The sequence below is a fragment of the Juglans regia genome, chromosome 7 (genome assembly GCF_001411555.2).
Source record: "Juglans regia cultivar Chandler chromosome 7, Walnut 2.0, whole genome shotgun sequence".
NCBI lineage: Eukaryota > Viridiplantae > Streptophyta > Magnoliopsida > Fagales > Juglandaceae > Juglans > Juglans regia.
The window spans coordinates 3,569,860-3,587,950 of NC_049907.1; the positions used below are offsets into that span (position 1 = coordinate 3,569,860).

The 18,091-nt window shown below is 33.7% G+C and overlaps 2 protein-coding genes across 2 annotated transcripts; one reads left to right on the top strand and one right to left on the bottom strand.

The window, feature by feature from the left end:
- Nucleotides 1-2,700: 2,700 nt before the first annotated feature.
- LOC108995355 (BES1/BZR1 homolog protein 2-like) lies at nucleotides 2,701-5,303 on the top strand. Its single transcript, XM_018970913.2, has 2 exons — nucleotides 2,701-3,143; nucleotides 3,969-5,303. The coding sequence occupies exons 1-2, from the start codon at nucleotides 2,919-2,921 to the stop codon at nucleotides 4,695-4,697; spliced, it is 954 nt and encodes a 317-aa protein (XP_018826458.1). The 5' UTR covers nucleotides 2,701-2,918; the 3' UTR covers nucleotides 4,698-5,303.
- Nucleotides 5,304-9,301: 3,998 nt separating this feature from the next.
- On the bottom strand, nucleotides 9,302-10,952 carry LOC108995305 (anthocyanidin 3-O-glucosyltransferase 5-like). The gene has a single exon (XM_018970838.2). It carries the CDS (start codon nucleotides 10,871-10,873, stop codon nucleotides 9,446-9,448), a length of 1,428 nt encoding a protein of 475 aa, XP_018826383.1. The 5' UTR covers nucleotides 10,874-10,952; the 3' UTR covers nucleotides 9,302-9,445.
- Between the last annotated feature and the right edge of the window lie 7,139 nt (nucleotides 10,953-18,091).

Consider the following 18,091-nt stretch of genomic DNA (forward strand, 5'->3'; position numbering starts at 1 on the left):
TTTTTTCCTTAAAATATATATATATATATATATGTTTTAAGTGTTTTATTAGATTTTGAGGAATATAAAAAAAAAATTATAAAAACAATTATTGGATATAATTATTAACTAAAAATGTATCATATTTATAAAAATAATATTATTTTATTAAAATATCCTTAATTAAAATATAATTATATAAAATATTATAAAATAAAATAAAAAATGATACTATACCTTCTGAATTTGTATTCTCAATTTGGTCGTTTATTTATTTTAAATTAATAATTAAGAAAATAATTATTAATATATTGATATTTTTTATTTTTTAAAAATATTTAAAGATATTTTAATATTAAATACGAATTACTTAAATATTTTTAAAAGAAAACCTTAAATACGAAATAACTATTACAAATAGGCTAAAAATAAAGTTCGTACGTTAATTCTGAAAATATCAGAAGGACTTCAATGGGTAGGTTGAAAACTGGAAATTACTAAATTAGAATCACAATGGGGACAGTACTGTCATTTACTTTTGTCTAAACGGTGGTATTTTAGTCATATCGGCAAAGTTCATGGCGTGTACCCCTCGTAGTTTTGTAAACGACTTGGGGACCACACTCACGTGTTGTTTGGTCTGAACGTCGCCACCAGCAGCGTGAGTTCTTTTTTATTTTCTGAGGTCTCTGGGTCGCACGTGTGGAGCCGACTCCTCGCTGCAAAAAAAGTACGGTGATTTGGACGGGGGGGCGTGGAGAATGCTTTTGTTATGGGACCCACATACCCACGTGCTTTGTCTATATGTGGTACCGTTCAAACTGAACATCAACGTCTGAAACTCCGTGAGAGCGAAAACCCTCAAATTCCGGAGGGGCATCTTTTATTTCTGTTTTAATCATCGCCTCGGAATTTCCGCCTATGTCACTCAATCACAACCCGTTCGATCAAAGCCCATCGTTTAGGTTGTGTTTGAAAGTTGAAGTGAGTTGAGTTGAGATGATAAAATATTGTTAGAATATTATTTTTTAATATTATTATTATTTTAGAATTTAAAAAAGTTGAATTATTTATTATATTTTATGTTGAGATTTAAAAAAATTGTAATGATGAGTTGAGATGAGTTGAGAGTGGTTTGAGTTCCAAACGCACCTATAGATTTACAATTTGTAATTTCAAGGCATTGCACGTGATGAAAAAAAATTGAAATTTATTTTAAAATAAAAAATAACTATGTAAAATAAAAAAAATTATTTTTTTAATGAAATAACAATATATTTATTGTAAAATAATAAAAAAATTTATTATTTATTTAAAAAATATTATTAAGATGAGATGATATGAGATGAGATGATATGAGATGATTCTAAATAAAAGTTACAAGTTAAATAAAATATTATTTATTATCATTATTATTTTAAAATTTAAAAAAATTTAATTGTTTATTATATTTTATATAAAAATTTAAAAAAATTATAATAATAAAATGAGATAAAATCGTTTCTGTGTCTAACACCTTAAGCATGTGGCTTCCTTTTTTTTTTTTTTTTAATTCTAAAACCTTCTTGGATGACTACTTGCTATTAATATGTATATAAAAAAAAAAGGTTGTTTTAATTATTTTCATTTCATAATTTTTTAACATAATATTAAATATTTATAGAATCAAATTCTGAATGTGTTTGTTCTATGAGTGCATGACTTTATCCAAATATCCAAATATGACTTATTTTGACTCATCTTTCTTCTGCTTGGATTAACTTGGTAGCTTATGTTGTGCAAAACTCAACGTGGAAAGGACCAAATATCACATAATTAATAAACGAAGAAACGATATTCAACTCCCACTATCAAATTTTAAAATTTTAAAATAATAATAATATTAAAAAAATATTTTAATAATATTTTTTTCTAATTTTCATATTTCTTTTAAAACCATCTTATTTTATCTCTAAATCCAAACTAATCCTTAACTAAATTTTAAAAATAATTTTGATAAAATCAATATTAATGCTGTAAATGAAGGTAAGAGTTTTTTTTTTTTAAATTCGAATTAAAATGAAAGATATATTAGTATATAATAATAACGTTAAGATTATATTCTATAATAATATTCATAATTAAAAATATAAATTGTAAAAAAATTATAAAAAATGAATGAGGGCTTTGTCATTTGAAAAATACTACTATATCGCCCAATTGTTATCGTTTTATTTGATCGCTCAGTAAATTTTATTTATTTTTATTTAATAATTAAAGAAATAATTTTTAATATATTAATATATTTTTTATGTTTTTTAAAAATATTTAAAAATAAAAAAAAAAGTTAAATAAAAAAATATTATTTTTACACTAGCGGTAACTTGCGGCTAACCGCTTCAAGCGGCACAGTGGTTCAGCTCCTGTCATTTTCGTTACCGCGTTGGATGGACCACACCACCGGCACCCTGGTCAAGAGCACGCTGTGTATGCATACTAACCAACCCATGCATGTGCCTTTGATATAATGGGAACTCTATCAAATCCATCCACGTCTTCTGTAGGTCCTACCTTACTATTCCCAAGCTTTATAATTTGGCATTGTATCATTCTATTTTTTTAAATAGATTAAATAAAATAAATTTCCATAATTTTTAAAATAAAAATAACCTGAAGTTCCTGTTTTGCCCTTTAGGAGGAGGACTGACTAATTGAACTCTATCCTCGCCTGATGCCTCCCTATCTCTATCTCCGTGAAAGGGAAGCATCATTTCTCTCTCTTCACTTGATTAAAGAAAGCGCTGTTCTTGTGCAGCAGACTGGTCTCTGCCCGATCTGATCCGGTGATATTCCTCTCCTCTGAATGCTCTCTCCCGAGAAAACACAGTAGCAAAAAGCAAAAGTCTTGAGTGGGAAAACCGAGAAGCTTGAGAGAGGGGTTGGGCTTTGGGGTTGGAGTAATGGCCGGAGGGGGGTCTTCGGGGAGGTTGCCGACTTGGAAAGAGAGGGAGAACAACAAGAGGAGGGAGAGAAGGAGAAGAGCCATTGCTGCCAAGATATACTCTGGTCTTAGAGCTCAGGGGAACTATAAGCTTCCCAAGCACTGCGACAACAACGAGGTCTTGAAGGCGCTCTGTGCCGAGGCCGGCTGGATCGTCGAAGACGATGGCACCACTTATCGTCAGGTTTCGTTTTCACCCTTCCTCGTTTATTTTCTGCTCTCTGCCGTGTTATTCGCACTTCTGGTTTTGCTTTTCGGTTCTTGGTTTTAGCCAATTGTTTTCTGGGTCTATTTGTCTTCTCTTTATTTTTTTGGAGTTTCTGAGACATAAATGGAGTTATAATTTTCTGGGTTTCCATTCAAAGACCCAAGTGCATGCACTGATTGTCATTGAATTTTCATTTCGATCTTAAGATGCCGTAATTTTTGTATTTTGTATTTTGTATTTTGTATTTTGTATTTTGTATTTTTGTTTTTAAGTTCTGGATTTCAGAAGCTCCCTAATCCTTAAGTTTGACCGGTGAGTTCGTTCGGTAATTTCCCTCTCTAAATCTGAGGTTCGCTTTAGTTATGTTATATGGCGTAATGTGTCTTAATTACAGAACTTGTTTTGGTTTGTCTATCAGAATGATGGGGTAGGATCTAACTTCTGAGTTTGCTTTGTTTGCCAGGTTTAGAAGTAGATTTAGGTTCTTCGCCATATGTTTGCGTTTACAGTGAAGAAGTTGAAATTGATTCAATCTCTCTATTATTTATGTACATCATCGTGTTGAAAAATTGTCCGTTTACCGTTCCTGCTTTGTCCGGTTGGCAGATCATTCATTTGCTTGTGTTTTTAGATCGTCCTTGGTGCCACATTTATTCAATTCAACGTGGTAATGACTGGGAAAAAAATAGAAAAAAAACCATGAAACTTGATCAATATTTCCTGCTTCCGCAATAAATTAACATTGCATTTCGATATAATCTTATCTCCTGCCTAACTCTTTTGCTAATACCTTTCATACAGGGAAGCAAGCCACCCCCTGGCGAGATTGCAGGCACTTCAACAAACCTCAGTGCATGTTCCTCGCTTCAACCAAGCCCACAGTCCTCAAATTTCGCGAGTCCTATACCATCCTATCATGCCAGCCCATCATCGTCCTCCTTCCCAAGCCCTACACGCTTTGATGCAAACCCCTCTACATATCTCCTCCCGTTCCTTCGCAACATTGCCTCCATCCCCACAAATCTCCCTCCTCTTAGAATATCTAATAGTGCGCCAGTAACGCCACCTCTTTCATCACCAACCTCTAGAGGTTCAAAGCGAAAACCTGACTGGGAATCTCTTTACAATGGCTCCCAAAACTCCTTCCACCAACCTCTCTTTGCTGCCTCTGCCCCTGCAAGCCCAACACGGCGCCACCATATTATGCCTGCCACAATACCAGAATGTGATGAGTCTGATGCATCCACAGTGGACTCAGGTCGCTGGGTCAGTTTCCAGACAGTTGCACATCTAGCACCTCCTCTTTCACCAACGTTTAATTTAATGAAACCAGGGGCCCAACAGGGTTCTTTCCATGAGGGTGTTGATGGACATAGGGGCCTAGACTGGGGGGCTGCAGCGGAGAGGGGGAGGGGCTCAGAGTTTGAGTTTGAGAGTGGCAGAGTGAAGCCATGGGAGGGTGAGAGAATCCATGAAGTAGGAGTGGATGATCTGGAGCTTACATTAGGGAGTGGCAAGACCCATGGTTAACCATCCTGTTGATGACAAGGCATGATAATGTATAGAAGGAAGGAAGATTTCGCCTTGTATGTTGGTTTAGTTGTGCATTCCCCACTATACATGGTTTTCTTTGCTGGGATGTGTGGCATTGCTTGGTATCTTTTGTGACTTCTGCCACTATAGGGAGACTTGCATTTGATAGTGGTGCACCCTATCCTTTCTTCATGTGTACAGTTCTCTCCCTATGAGCCATTGCGGAATTGGATATTAATTAGATTCATTTACGAAAAGATCGAATTTCGGACAAGCTTCATTGAAGGAAAGCGTCCCCAGGTTATTATTCATGTGGTGGGAAAGGCTAAAGCGGGTGAACTTGGAGGTCTTCCTGTTGATTAATTATGTTTGGAGTATCTTCTTCAATTCTTGATTTATTGTAGGAACCTATTTGAATAGACAGTGGGGTTGTCCGAGAATTGTGTACCTTTATCATTTTTGTTTTATTTGGGATTAAAACACAACGGCAGAGGTTGCTAATGTCTTGTTAGCAAACAAATCCATCTGCTTTCTTCCTTCGTTGGGCTAGAATCTTCTATTATAAGTTCAGGTGAAGTTTTTCAATCAATTTCCTTTTTATTATGAGCGAGTAGTCCCTTTGATTGCCTCAAATTTCACACTGGTGCTCAAGATAATCTTCTGTGTTTGTTGCATTCAAAATAGGATATTGGGGTTGATCTGTTCGAATCTCAAGATAAATGTCAGCTTTCTTAAAACATCAGGATATTGTGCTCAAGATAATCTTCTGTGTTTGTTGCATTCAAAATAGGATATTGGGGTTGATCTGTTCGAATCTCAAGATAAATGTCAGCTTTCTTAAAACATCAGGATATTGTGCTCAAGACACTGGTGCTCAGGTTGTCTGTTTGCTTACATTAGGATATTGTGCTCAAGATAAATCTCAGCTTTCTTAAAACAAAAGTTGATCTGTTTGATGCATAAGAGGATATTGGGGTTGAGCTTGTCTCTAAACATGGAAGCATAAAATGAGAAACTTTCAGATTTTTATTTTCCTCGATGGACAAAACCACTCGCCATCTTCTTAGAGGTTTGGATTCAAAACTCACATTAACTCATCTCATCTTATCATTATAACTTTTTCAAATTTCAACATAAAATATAATAAATAATTCAAATTTTTTAAATTTCAAAATATCTTTCTCAAATTTTGACATTAAATATAATAAATAATTCAATTTTTATTTTACTATTCATAGACTATTTCAATTTAAATCCAAACCTCTCCTTAATTTATCATTTTATTATTTTCTAACGCGTCATAAAATGATTGGTAGATTAGTAAAAATTAACAAATAGTTTTAAATTATTTGATCTCGCCTTAAAGGATGATGATATGACGATAATTTATGATTGACGCATTACTCTTCCTCTAATAAGATCATTTGTGAGCCTTTTTTTTCCACTTGCACTTGACGCGCTATGTTTGTTGCCTTTTTCTGGGTCAAAATAACCATCTCCAAACAAAACTAGAGGACCCCTACCCATGGGAACTATGCCATAGGGGTGCTACACGTACCCGTGGGGGCCACCTTGGTCCCGCCCCTACCCCTTGCATGGGTGGGGAGACAATCTGGACCCCTGAATCTCGGCACTGCGTCTCATGGGCGGGTGTCCTTGTCCGGATGTCGGAGGACGAATTGGCACCCACGGCAGCCCTCACCCAAAACCCCCCATCGCCCAAAAGCAACAGAAAAAAAAAAAAAAAAAATCAAAACCCAACACCAAAATCAGAGAGGGAGGAAGGCTACTAGGGTTTAGGGCTGAAAACTGATGGGTTCGGCGCGGTTTCGGTGCCAAACCGACGCCAAATCGATGTCTGCCATGAGATGAAAAAACCGGCCGAAACCGATCGACTAGGGGAGAGAAAACCGATATTATCGGTCTCGGCGCGGTGTGGTTCGGTTCCTCGGTCTGCCGTCGGCGTCTCTGTCACGGAGGAGGGATATGCCACCGTCTACCATGAGAGAGTAGAAGAGAGTTGCAACTTGCAGGTGAAACAGAGCGAACGGAAGAAGACGTGGGGAAGAAGAAGAAGAGGGGCGAGGGGCAATTAAATCCATTTTGAAACGATGCCGTTTGGCTTTTAAGCCAAACGGCGCCGTTCCATATATATATTTTTTTAAGTTCCAAGAGAAAAACGACGCCGTTTCACTTAAATAAGTGAAACGACGTCGTTTTATATAAGAAATATATTGTAAAAAAATATATATAAGACGTCGGCCGGTTTGTCGGTTTAGACCGGGATTGAACCGCAGACCGAACCGGCCGACGTCGGTTTCCTTAATTTCCTACCGCCGGCCGACCGGTTCTTTGCCAGTTTCGGCCGGTTCCTGAATCCGGCGATCGGTTTGAGTCGGCGGCGGTCGGTCTGGCCGGTTTGTGTACAGCCTTACTGGGGTTTGGACAAAAGGAAGAGAGACTGAGAGAGGAAAGAGAGGGAGTAGGGGACAGAGAGACGCCGCGGGGAGATGTTATTTTATTTAAAAAGATAAAATAAAATTTAAGATAAAAAGGTTTAGTTTACGTTGTCACTTCCTTTTTACGGGTCTTGCCGACCAACCCTATGCCATGATTGATACTATAGTTTACCAACCGATACAAAACCTTATATTCCAACAATTACTCCCTCTGCAGAGGGAATCATTTCAGCTTCAAAGCACCAGCCTCGTGAGGGAAGACCTTAGTGGTGAAACATCTGAACTTCCAAGGAGAACACGCAACCCACACCTAAACTAAGGCTGAATGGTCATTTTTATTTCTAAAATTAGTAAAAAATATCTAGGAACATGAATTATCATTCTTATTCATTTGTTTGGTGATAGTATACAATGTTTTCACTAGAATAACAAGCTCGTCTTTCCTATTATTGTAACAAAAATAAATTAAAAAATAATTCAACACGGCGGCCGACCACCTCACAAGACGGCAAGGGTGATCGTAACCATTCAATCGTCATCTTAGAGTTTATTTTACGTATGAAACGTTCATTAATAATTTCATTAACATGTATATTAACTTGTTTTCGCAATGTTGGATTCAATTTCCTCATGCATCAGTTACTAAATTCAGACACGAGGCCATATAATTTTAGATTAATTTGGACCTCGGCTTGGTTGAAAAGAGGAAATTCTACATATAATTTACTTAAAATTTTCAGGATTCCTTCGTATTTAAATACGGGACATTTGAACGAAATAGAGCGTGCAAATTTCGTACAACTCAATGTCATGTTGTGAGACAAATATTTTCACAATATTGACATTTACTTCGTATAATTATTCTCGAGCTACTGATCCGCTAGTCCAAGATTGGCAACATATTGTATATGTGCCACGTTTTAAAAAGGCTGCAATATTTAAGTGATAAAGATACAGTTTTCTTCACAACTTTATTTTAATTGGAGGATTTTTAAAATATTTATAAAATCTGATCAACATATAAAAAATTTATGACATAATTACAAGTATTTTCTTCAATAATTGATTCACTATGTAGAGGAGAGTGAGTAGGTAGGAGACGACCTACCTGAATTGTACCATCCGTGCATATCATTTATTCAGTTTTCTTTTGGACTAGAACCAAGAAAAAAATCAAAAAAGAAGTTCGGTTTGTGAAGTTTGGTTTTGTTGGTACGTCGGTTCGATTTGATAACTCAACTTGACAAGAATGCATTACGATTTGTTTTATAGATTTTTAAGGAGGCTTGGACTGATAGGGAGAAGTTGGAGCTAACATTGCCAAGCTTTGTGGGGGTATGGGGTCAACGTCTCCTGGGAAAACTTTTGGCAGCATTTGCGATCAGAAAAAATGTCAGGCAGAAAGTTTGCTCAACGTTTACGCGACAAGAGGTTCAGACAAAGAGTTTGCTCAAATCTCGCTCAGTAAGTAGTAGCTTGAGCGAACATTGGACAGAAATCTCACTCAAGGCGAGCTCGACATTCTTCTCGAGTGAATAATGCTGAAAAGTGAAAATTATGATTTTCGCCGTATGACACTATAAATATATACTTGATGAATAGTTTAGTATATTTTGAGTGTTCTGAACAGTGAGATTTTGCCCCAAAGTGTATTTTGTAATTCTTTAATATAATAAAATTATCTACATCTCTATAGACGTAGACATGTTGCTAAACCACGTTAATTTTGTGTCGTGTGATTGATTTGCTTATAAATTCATTTGTTTTGTCTTTAATTTTTTACTCTTTATCTTAGTTTTTGAAGACTTTCTTTTTAATTATTTTATTTCTTGGCACAACCTCCTTAATGAAGATTTTACCGATTAATACGATCAATCTTAAAACCGTAGGAAATAAAGAGTTTAATCATAAAAAGCTAAGAAAATTTAACTTTTAAGACAACCCACAAAATAGATTTTGTATTTAACCAAAAATACTATTCTAAGATAGATAAAATAAATCTTTTGGCATTTGCTTGGTTTTCAAAGAAATTTTTCTTCATTCAAATTAATTAATGTGGAGCCCATGATGCAACTTTTTTCTTTTTTTAAAAATATTTTCCGTACAATCTCAAACAAGGAAGAGAAAAACTACTCAGATAGATTGAACAGAACAGAAAGATATCAGTACTCTTGCTTAGGTCCCATCTCACATATTTGTTTTTGGAAGAAAAAAAACAGAGACTAGTAGCTTATACGAGAGACTAGTAGCTCCTTTATTTATTAGGGTGCCTTCGATTTTCCGGGATTAATTGCGAAGCAACTTTATCTCACATTGCTTTGCAAATTGTGACATGGCATTGAATGAAGAACCACCCTCAATCAAAGCCTTTTCTCCACTAACTTTGAGTTCCATCACTCTAGCTCTCAAAGCCTTCCCTTCTTCTTGGTCCCCCATGACTTTTCTCACCAACATCTCAATCTCCTCCCTTCCAACCACTCCTCTAGTCGGTGCAACTTTGGGGCTAACTGCCACTCCTAATTTCTCAGATAGCAGTATAGCATTCATGCTTTGCTCTGCATAGAGAGGCCACGCCAACAATGGCACACCATTTAGTATACTCTCTAGTGTTGAATTCCAGCCACAGTGAGATAAGAACCCTCCCGTTGACGGATGGCTCAAGATGTCCACTTGTGGTGCCCATTGTGTGACCACCAATCCCAAACCCTGGGTTCGTGTCAAGAACCCATCGGGCAGGTAATCTAGGGCATCATTGCCTTTGTCCCCAAGCACATGCCTCTTTACGGGCATATTCTTCTTTTTGGACGGTGGACGCAGCACCCAAATAAATCTTTGCTGGCTCAACTCCAACCCAAAAGCTAGCTCAGTGATTTGCTGGGCTGAAAGAAATCCAACACTCCCAAATGAAATATAAATTACTGACTCCGATGGTTGCTCATCTAGCCAATCCAACAAGTTGCTCCTTGAAGCCGAAGGTTCAACCGGCCTAACAAAGGGTCCAACCGCATATATTGGTACCGATCCGAAGCTTTCATCCTCTCTCAAGGCCTTAAGCGTCATGGAATCTAGATCTTCCCAAGTGTTGAGCAAAATCCCATCACTCATACGCATCTCTGACCCACGTTGTAGGAAAACATGATATTCATGCTTTGTTCGGTCCAACATTGGGGAACCGGCATCTTCGGGTTGAATTGACATGCAACCCGGGATCTTTAATGGTTCCTTTTGATCAACGTATTGTCCACGTATCTCCTTGTCAAGGATTGGCAAATATAACCTCAATGAAAGGGGCCATGCAGAGGGGTAAAATACGAACTTCAAAATATGAAATTCATCAGCGACATCTAGAGCTGGAGTTGCGAAAAGATCGATGATGAGTGCAGTTGGAGAAAGAGTCAGGTTAGAGATTGCGGATCGAAGACTTGGTTGGATTTCACGTGTAATGGCAGCTTGTTTTGTGAAGAACTGAGCATCAGGTTCTACTTTGCCAGAGATGTCTACAGGTGGCAACTCAACAATGTCTATGAGTTTCTGTGCCTTGGCTGATTGAATGAGTTGAGATTCGCCAGCTGAGAGATGTGATTCAAAAACAACAAATAAAGTAACATAGAAGTTATGATAGGCAACGAGGCGATTGCCCAACTCAAGGTGACGGACAAGGTGGCCAACGCCTGGGCTAGGGAGTAAAAGTGCATGTGGCTTTGAGCTCTCCATAGAAATGGACGAGAAGACGAAAGACACAGGAAAGGACTAATCTTTGGCAGCTACTTGTATTGGTTTTGGTTGCAAATTAACCTCAACGGTTGAAATGATTTTATACTAACTTTGGTTGGTTGGAATAGCTGTTACGTGGCTCATCAATTGGCCGGATATATATATAAAACAAAAATAATTTATACAAATTCGAAATAGACAAGTTGTTTTGTAAAAAAGTAAATCTCATTTTAAAAAAATAAAAAAAAACTATTCTTTATTTGTATGGGATCCATTATTTTACAAAAAATTTATATGAAATTTATCTATTTAAAATTTATATTACTCTAATAATAATAATAATAATACAAACAATTGTGGTGTTGCACGTGGAGCATGTACGTAGGCATGTGAGCACATGTACTACGATGCAATCATTCATATACTTCGTACTGATATGCATGGCCATTAGCAATTATTTTGCGGAAGAATCTCCCCCGGCCCTGTTTCGTTACATCATGTGTATCAGGTGTTGTACGAGACCCATTTCTTATCCTATCTTATCTTATATATAACAAGCGCCAATAAGCAGCTGTCGTCCATCTTTTTTTCCATTTTTATCCCTGCTTTTCGTTTGTTTTGCCCGCGTCTGATATGTTGCGTATCTGTTGTTCGTCCATTTTTTTCTCCAAATTTGCCCCTGCATTTCAGTTGAACTCGCCAATAAGCAGCAGGTGTTCGTTCACTGTTTTTTCCGATTTTATCCCTGTTTTTCAATTCATTTTCAATTCGACAATCAGAGAAAAGTGAAAAAAGAAAAATGACATCACTCAGATCTGAACACGATGACTTCAAGTATATGAAGACTTGTTCAGATTTATAAAAGAAAAAAAAATATTTAATGGACTTGATTAAAAAAATACACCAACTGAGATTTGTATGAAGAAAAGAAATTAAGAGGAAAAAAAAAAATGAAAACAAAATGAGCATTGAGTCGGATTTGAAGATCTGTAAGGGGAAAAAAAACCTACTTAGATCTGAATACCAAGTCTTCAAATTTATAAAGATCTATTCAAAACTACAGAAAAAAAGAAATCAGACATGGACCAACTTCAAAAATTTTTTACATCGATTGCTATCCGTATGTACAAAATACCAACAATGCACAAAAAGCAGAAAAATAAAACCATTTCCAAAAAAAAAAAAAAAAAACCCTACAGACTAACGAAAAAGTAAAGATAAAGATATGAAGACGAAATAAATATCTTCTGTTCTAAAGAGAGATAGAAAGAGAGAGAGATGAAAGAAATGAACTGATGATAGGCAAAATGGTGAGGTTTTCTTGCTGTTGATCTGGCCGAGAGGACGAAGTAGAGTTCTGTAGTGCTACGATGGAGACGAGAGAAAACGAGAAAAAGAGGGCGGAGAAGAAGAGTCGAGAAGATAATGTGAGGAGAGAGGAAAGACTTCAAATGAAGGAACACATAAACCTTAAGAGCGGCAAGTGAGAAGGAACAAGTCAAAGAGAAGTCACACAGTTGATGAAATCAAAGGACACGATCACGCCAACACTTGCTAAAGCTCTGGAAGACAAATTTCATTTCATTTACTTTACATTTAGGGTTTCTCCTTGCAAACGGCGTCATATTGGAGTGGGAGGTTTTTTTTTTTTTTTTTTGCATCATGAGGTTGAGGTATTAGGGGCTAGGTTTTAAATGTGAAAATTTCATATTTTTTTTTTTCCGTTTACGACTTTAGATGTGAAAAATACATAGGTGTTAAAAATAATTTTAAACCTAAATTAATATATCAATTACCCATAAAATTATAATAACAAAAAAGAGTCTTCAAAAAATATACTCTATTTCTTTTATGCATTTTTTTCCTTTAATTCCTACTTTATTACCTAATCCAAAATTAATAACAACATTTGAGAACTTTTAAAATTTGTAATATATTACAATTTGTTCAAATGTTTATATATTTATTTTGGAAGTAATAAATATATGCCATATGCAGTGAACTATAATTATTGATATAGATATAATGTTTTCTATTTTTTTTTCAACTTATAGATTCGTTGCTTCTGTCGTTCATTTATTGTTTTTCAAGTTGGTTATTATCAATTTCTCTTATTCTCATTATTCTTTTAGCTACCCTCTTTAAATGATTATTGAAATGAAATGATATATTATTAAAATGATTATGTGATCTTGTATAATATATTTCTTTAGAATAGACATTTTTGTTTTGTCATTTTTGTTTGTCTTCATGTTCATTATTTTGCTCTATTTCCACTGATTTTTTATTTGCCCATATCTCTAGGTACGTTTTATTATTGTTTATACAAATAGATAATGTTATTTATATTTTATAATATTTAATGCATTTATTTCTACGAGGCATCTTGCAAATATATGGAATTGTGACAGTTAATTAGAATTGCTCAATATTTGTACTATCTATATTAAGATTTTTAATTGTAAATAGTTCAATATTATATTAATTACTTTGGTTTTAATATTAAGCATATTTTATTGATTGGATGATATTTATTTATGCTTTAAATATAGATAATTGTACTATTGTTTATTTTTTAGAATCTTGTTTTTGTGCTTTGTATTTTTGCATGTAAGAAAAGATAAAACAGTTTAAAGATTAAAAAAAAAAAAATTTGAACATTACATCTTATTACAAATAATTCTAAGATCTCTCGATGTATATATATCTAGCATGTATTTCTTCTTATTTCAATAATTTGTTTTAATTATTAATTCAAATTTTTCAGGGCAATAGAAAATACATTGGTTGAAGAAATAATTGCAAACAATTTTAATAGGCCAGGCGCGTCAATTTCAGGCAATTCTGTTGATCCATTAATAAAAATATCTGAAATTGCCGAAGGCTTGAAATCTATACAGCAATGACAGTATAATTTTATTGTTTAAAAATCATATTTCCTATTTTTTATAAATAATTATCTTTTTCACATTGTTGTTTTCTTATCTTCTCTTAAAATATGGAGATTGGAGGTTGGTTGGGATGAAATGGAGATGAAGAATAGGAACTTCTGAATTGTGTTGTGGCTTTGTAACATTGCATGTTAAATTTAGAATGTTGATTGTTTGTTATGGTTCAATTTTGATTTTTCTTGTGTTTTTGTAAATCTGTAGATCTGTTATTTTACTCATTACATTTGTTATTATTTCAAAACATCTAAGATTTCAAATTTAAGATCATAGCATATATGTCACAAAAATATAAATCTTCACATCTCACATAGAAATAATATTAACATTTCAGACTTCAAACATCTCAGAATTCGAATTTGAATATGTCACAAAAGGTTTAAGATAATAAACATATGTGTCACAAACAAATAAATCTCCACATCTCATAAAGAAATCATATTAACATCCCAGATTTCAAACATCTAAAATTTCAGGTTTAAGACAATAGAAATCAACTTAGGATTTAGATTGGCTACTTGATAACCATAACATAGAAATTTTAACTATAAATAGACAGATTTATGTCTATATTTTTAAAAATTTTTATTGTTTACAATACATATTATACACATAATCTGCATAATGTTTATAATTATAATACAATAACTTATAAGAACTAAGTCACAACTTTGAGATGTATACAGTCGACTTTTATAATCGTCAAGCATCCCAACCTAGGTGTCAAAACAGCTGAATGGGTTTTGCTTATGGTTTTCACCATGCCTATTCACACCAAAGTTCAACAGATTGACTGAATGAATAGCTATATAGCCATATCATACACTTCAAAATACACTTTACATCTAAAATGTATGTGGCTATTCATTCAACCAACATGTTGAACTCTGGTGTGAATAGGCACGGCAAAGACCAGGAACAAAACACATTCAGCTACTTTGATAGCTAGGTTGGGATGCTCGACGATTATAAAAGTCGGCCGCATACATCTCAAAGTTGTGACTTGGTTCTTATAAGTCGTCGTATTATAGTTATAAACATTATGCAGATCATGTATATAATATGTATTGTAAATAATAAAAAAATTATAAAAATATAGATATAAATATGTCCATTTATAGTTGCAAAAAGAAAAATAGAAGGAAAAAAAAAGTGGTTTAAAAATAAGATGAGAAATATTATTTTTATAGGAAAAGTTCATGATGCATACACTCAAAGTTTTATGTCATGCATATATGTCCATACATTTATTTGTGTTTACTTTTATATGCCTATGATATTTGTGGTATGTTGTTTGTTTATTTATTAAGATTTCTCAAAATCTTACTATGGTAGTTTTCACTATTATTCCCCATCTGAAATGATAAAAGTTGTAACAGGATTAGAAAATCTCGATGGAAAATTGTAAAATGACAGCAACTCCTCCGGAAAGGATTGTGCCTAAAATGATTATAAGCTCGCCCGAGCCCTCCATCTTGAAATGCCTTGAGACAATTAACCAAGCTATCATAGAGATACTCGACGATATAGAGGATTTCAAGTCGTCACAATCAAGATAAAGATTAGAATCTAGAGAAAAGAGTGAAGCCCAAAACTTAAGATATTTTGTCGTATTTACTTTTTAAAGAACAATATTTTGATAAATCCCATGTTTGTGTTTTAGATTTTAGATTGTGCATATACATAAATTTTATTACATCAACCATTTTATTACATGTCATGTAAAAATTGCAACAAAACAACTGAATATGAAAAAAATGAGAATGTTTTATGTTATAGTTGCAAAAAAATAGAGACTTCACAATCAAGGTAAACATTTTTTCTCATATTCTGGAGTTCAAAATTTTTACATTATAATTAGAATATATTAATTGTTAATATCAATAAATAATAATTTATTTACTATTATTAGATATCAAATTTATTTAGAAATGTATGATGATAGCACATCAACTCCAATAGTCACTTTTGGATCTGTAGTCATAGATATTCTGCAGATAGTATATGTGATATTTTTATGATCAATAAAAAAATCTTAAAATATAGATAAAACTATTATATTTCATAATTATATATATTAATCTATTTTTTATTATTACATATTTTTACAAGAAATTCCTATTTTTAAAAATATTTTTCATATTTATGCAATTGGGCACACGTGCAATGCACGTGTTTGCCCTTTACTAGTGTATATATATACATAGTTAATTCAACGGCTATTCAAATTATTCAAGGGGCAAGAATAATCAAGTTTTTTCGTTTTGTTTTAACGTGCTGGCCTCCTTCGAATGAATCGAATCATACAAAAACTGCCAAAATAAATATTATTTGTTTTTTTCAGTCATGTAATATTTAGTCGATCATAAATTATTTTACAAAATTAAAAATGCTTAGGGTACAGATATTGCATTGACTGATAGTATTTTTTTTAATATTAAAAAAATACTATCAGGTCAAAAGCATCGCTATCCGTACGTAGCACCTCCCTTACAAAATACTTTTTATAATTTAAAATAAAGTTATAAAAAAATATTATAGTATGGTCTACTCATTTTGAGCATATTTTCCCATTGGCTATGTTTGGAGTATCTTCTTCAATCATGGGCTCACTATGACTAGCTAATCTTTGGCAGCTACCCTAGTTTTGATAGCAAACCTAAATCAAATTTTTCTTAAAGAAATACTACCATTTAATTAAAGCATGTGCTAACTGTGAGCACATGTCAATTAGCACATGTAATACGATAATATAAAACTTTAAACATATAATATAGTGCAATTTGCAAACAATAACAAAATCAACATGAAAAAAGAGTTAACAAGGCAGATTTTGCCATTAAAAAATAAAAGTAAAAATAAAAACTTATTAATCAAAGTGATAGATAGTCATTCAAGCATCCATGTATGTCATGATTGTTGATGTATAGAAAAGCAGTGTCACACCATTGACCACTTTGGCGTTCGGCATACTCTTAGATGATTAGATTTAGATCTACAATACTACAATTTACAAAGAGTTAGAAGAGAACCATAATTCTAAAAAATTCTCAGATAACTAGATAAGTGGCTCCAAATCTTCTAAGTTTTCAATCAAATACTTAGAAACAGGAAAAGAACATGGCTAATCGATTGATAGATGGACGAATCGTCAAACCAGAGAACCACGAACTATGAAATCAGGGATTCGGTTGGTTGTGAGTCATAAATGCATGCATTTAATGACCCATTTGTCAAGACCCGGCTCGATCTCTGAGATTGAGATTGTAGCCAAGGCTCCCCGAAAATACGGCCGCTAGCGGCATCATCAGCGGTTTCTCACAGTTGTAGCCAGTATCATTTTCGGTCCCTCGGATTCTTGAATCTTGATGGTTGCAACCTTCAAGAATCAAGAATCAAGGCTTCATTCCATGCAGATTGCATAAGAGATAAGTTTAGGAGGCTAGGGTTTCTCAATGGCTCTGATAAAAGGAGTGACGAAGTAAGAAAAAGAAACGGCTGAAGGAGAAATGAGATGAGTATCATGTAACCTAACTTTAAGGTATGGAATCAACGACTCAAATTTGGATTTAAAGATCCAACGACCACAATAGCTCCATACGTAGCGCACGATTGAACTCACAAATCAAAGTAAGTTTTAAATTAAATACATGTTATAGTATTTAATTATATAAAATTATATAACATTATATTTTATCAAACATTATAATTTATTACTCATAATATAATATTATATATAGTTATATACTAATTTTTTAGTTAATATACGTTATTAGTATAATAGTTTTATACTAATTATACTAAAACTATTATGTTAATCGTAGTATAATAGTATGATTATATATATATATATATATTATATTATATATGTATAAATATATACGAGTTGAGCTGACAAGTCGAGTTTTATACGAGTTTGTTCATGAACATTATTTGAGTCGGTCGAACTTAATATGAGTTTGCATCGTTTAATAATCAAGCATATTTCAGTGTTCACGAACAACTCATTTAATATTCGATTCAAATTGAATTCGAGATGCTTATCGAGTAACCTGTTCATTTTACAGTCACTACAAGAAAACAGTTTATTTCCTGCCAAAAATATTATTTCTTGCTAAAATGAGTTTATTTTTATCCCAAATGGTCATTCTCGTCGCAAATAATTTGTCTCAAATGCCCTATTTTTTTGTAGTGAGTTCTACCATCAAGTTGCAAGACAAATGGGCATTGTTAAATTTATATGGAGGTTAGGACCTGCCTCGCAATCAAT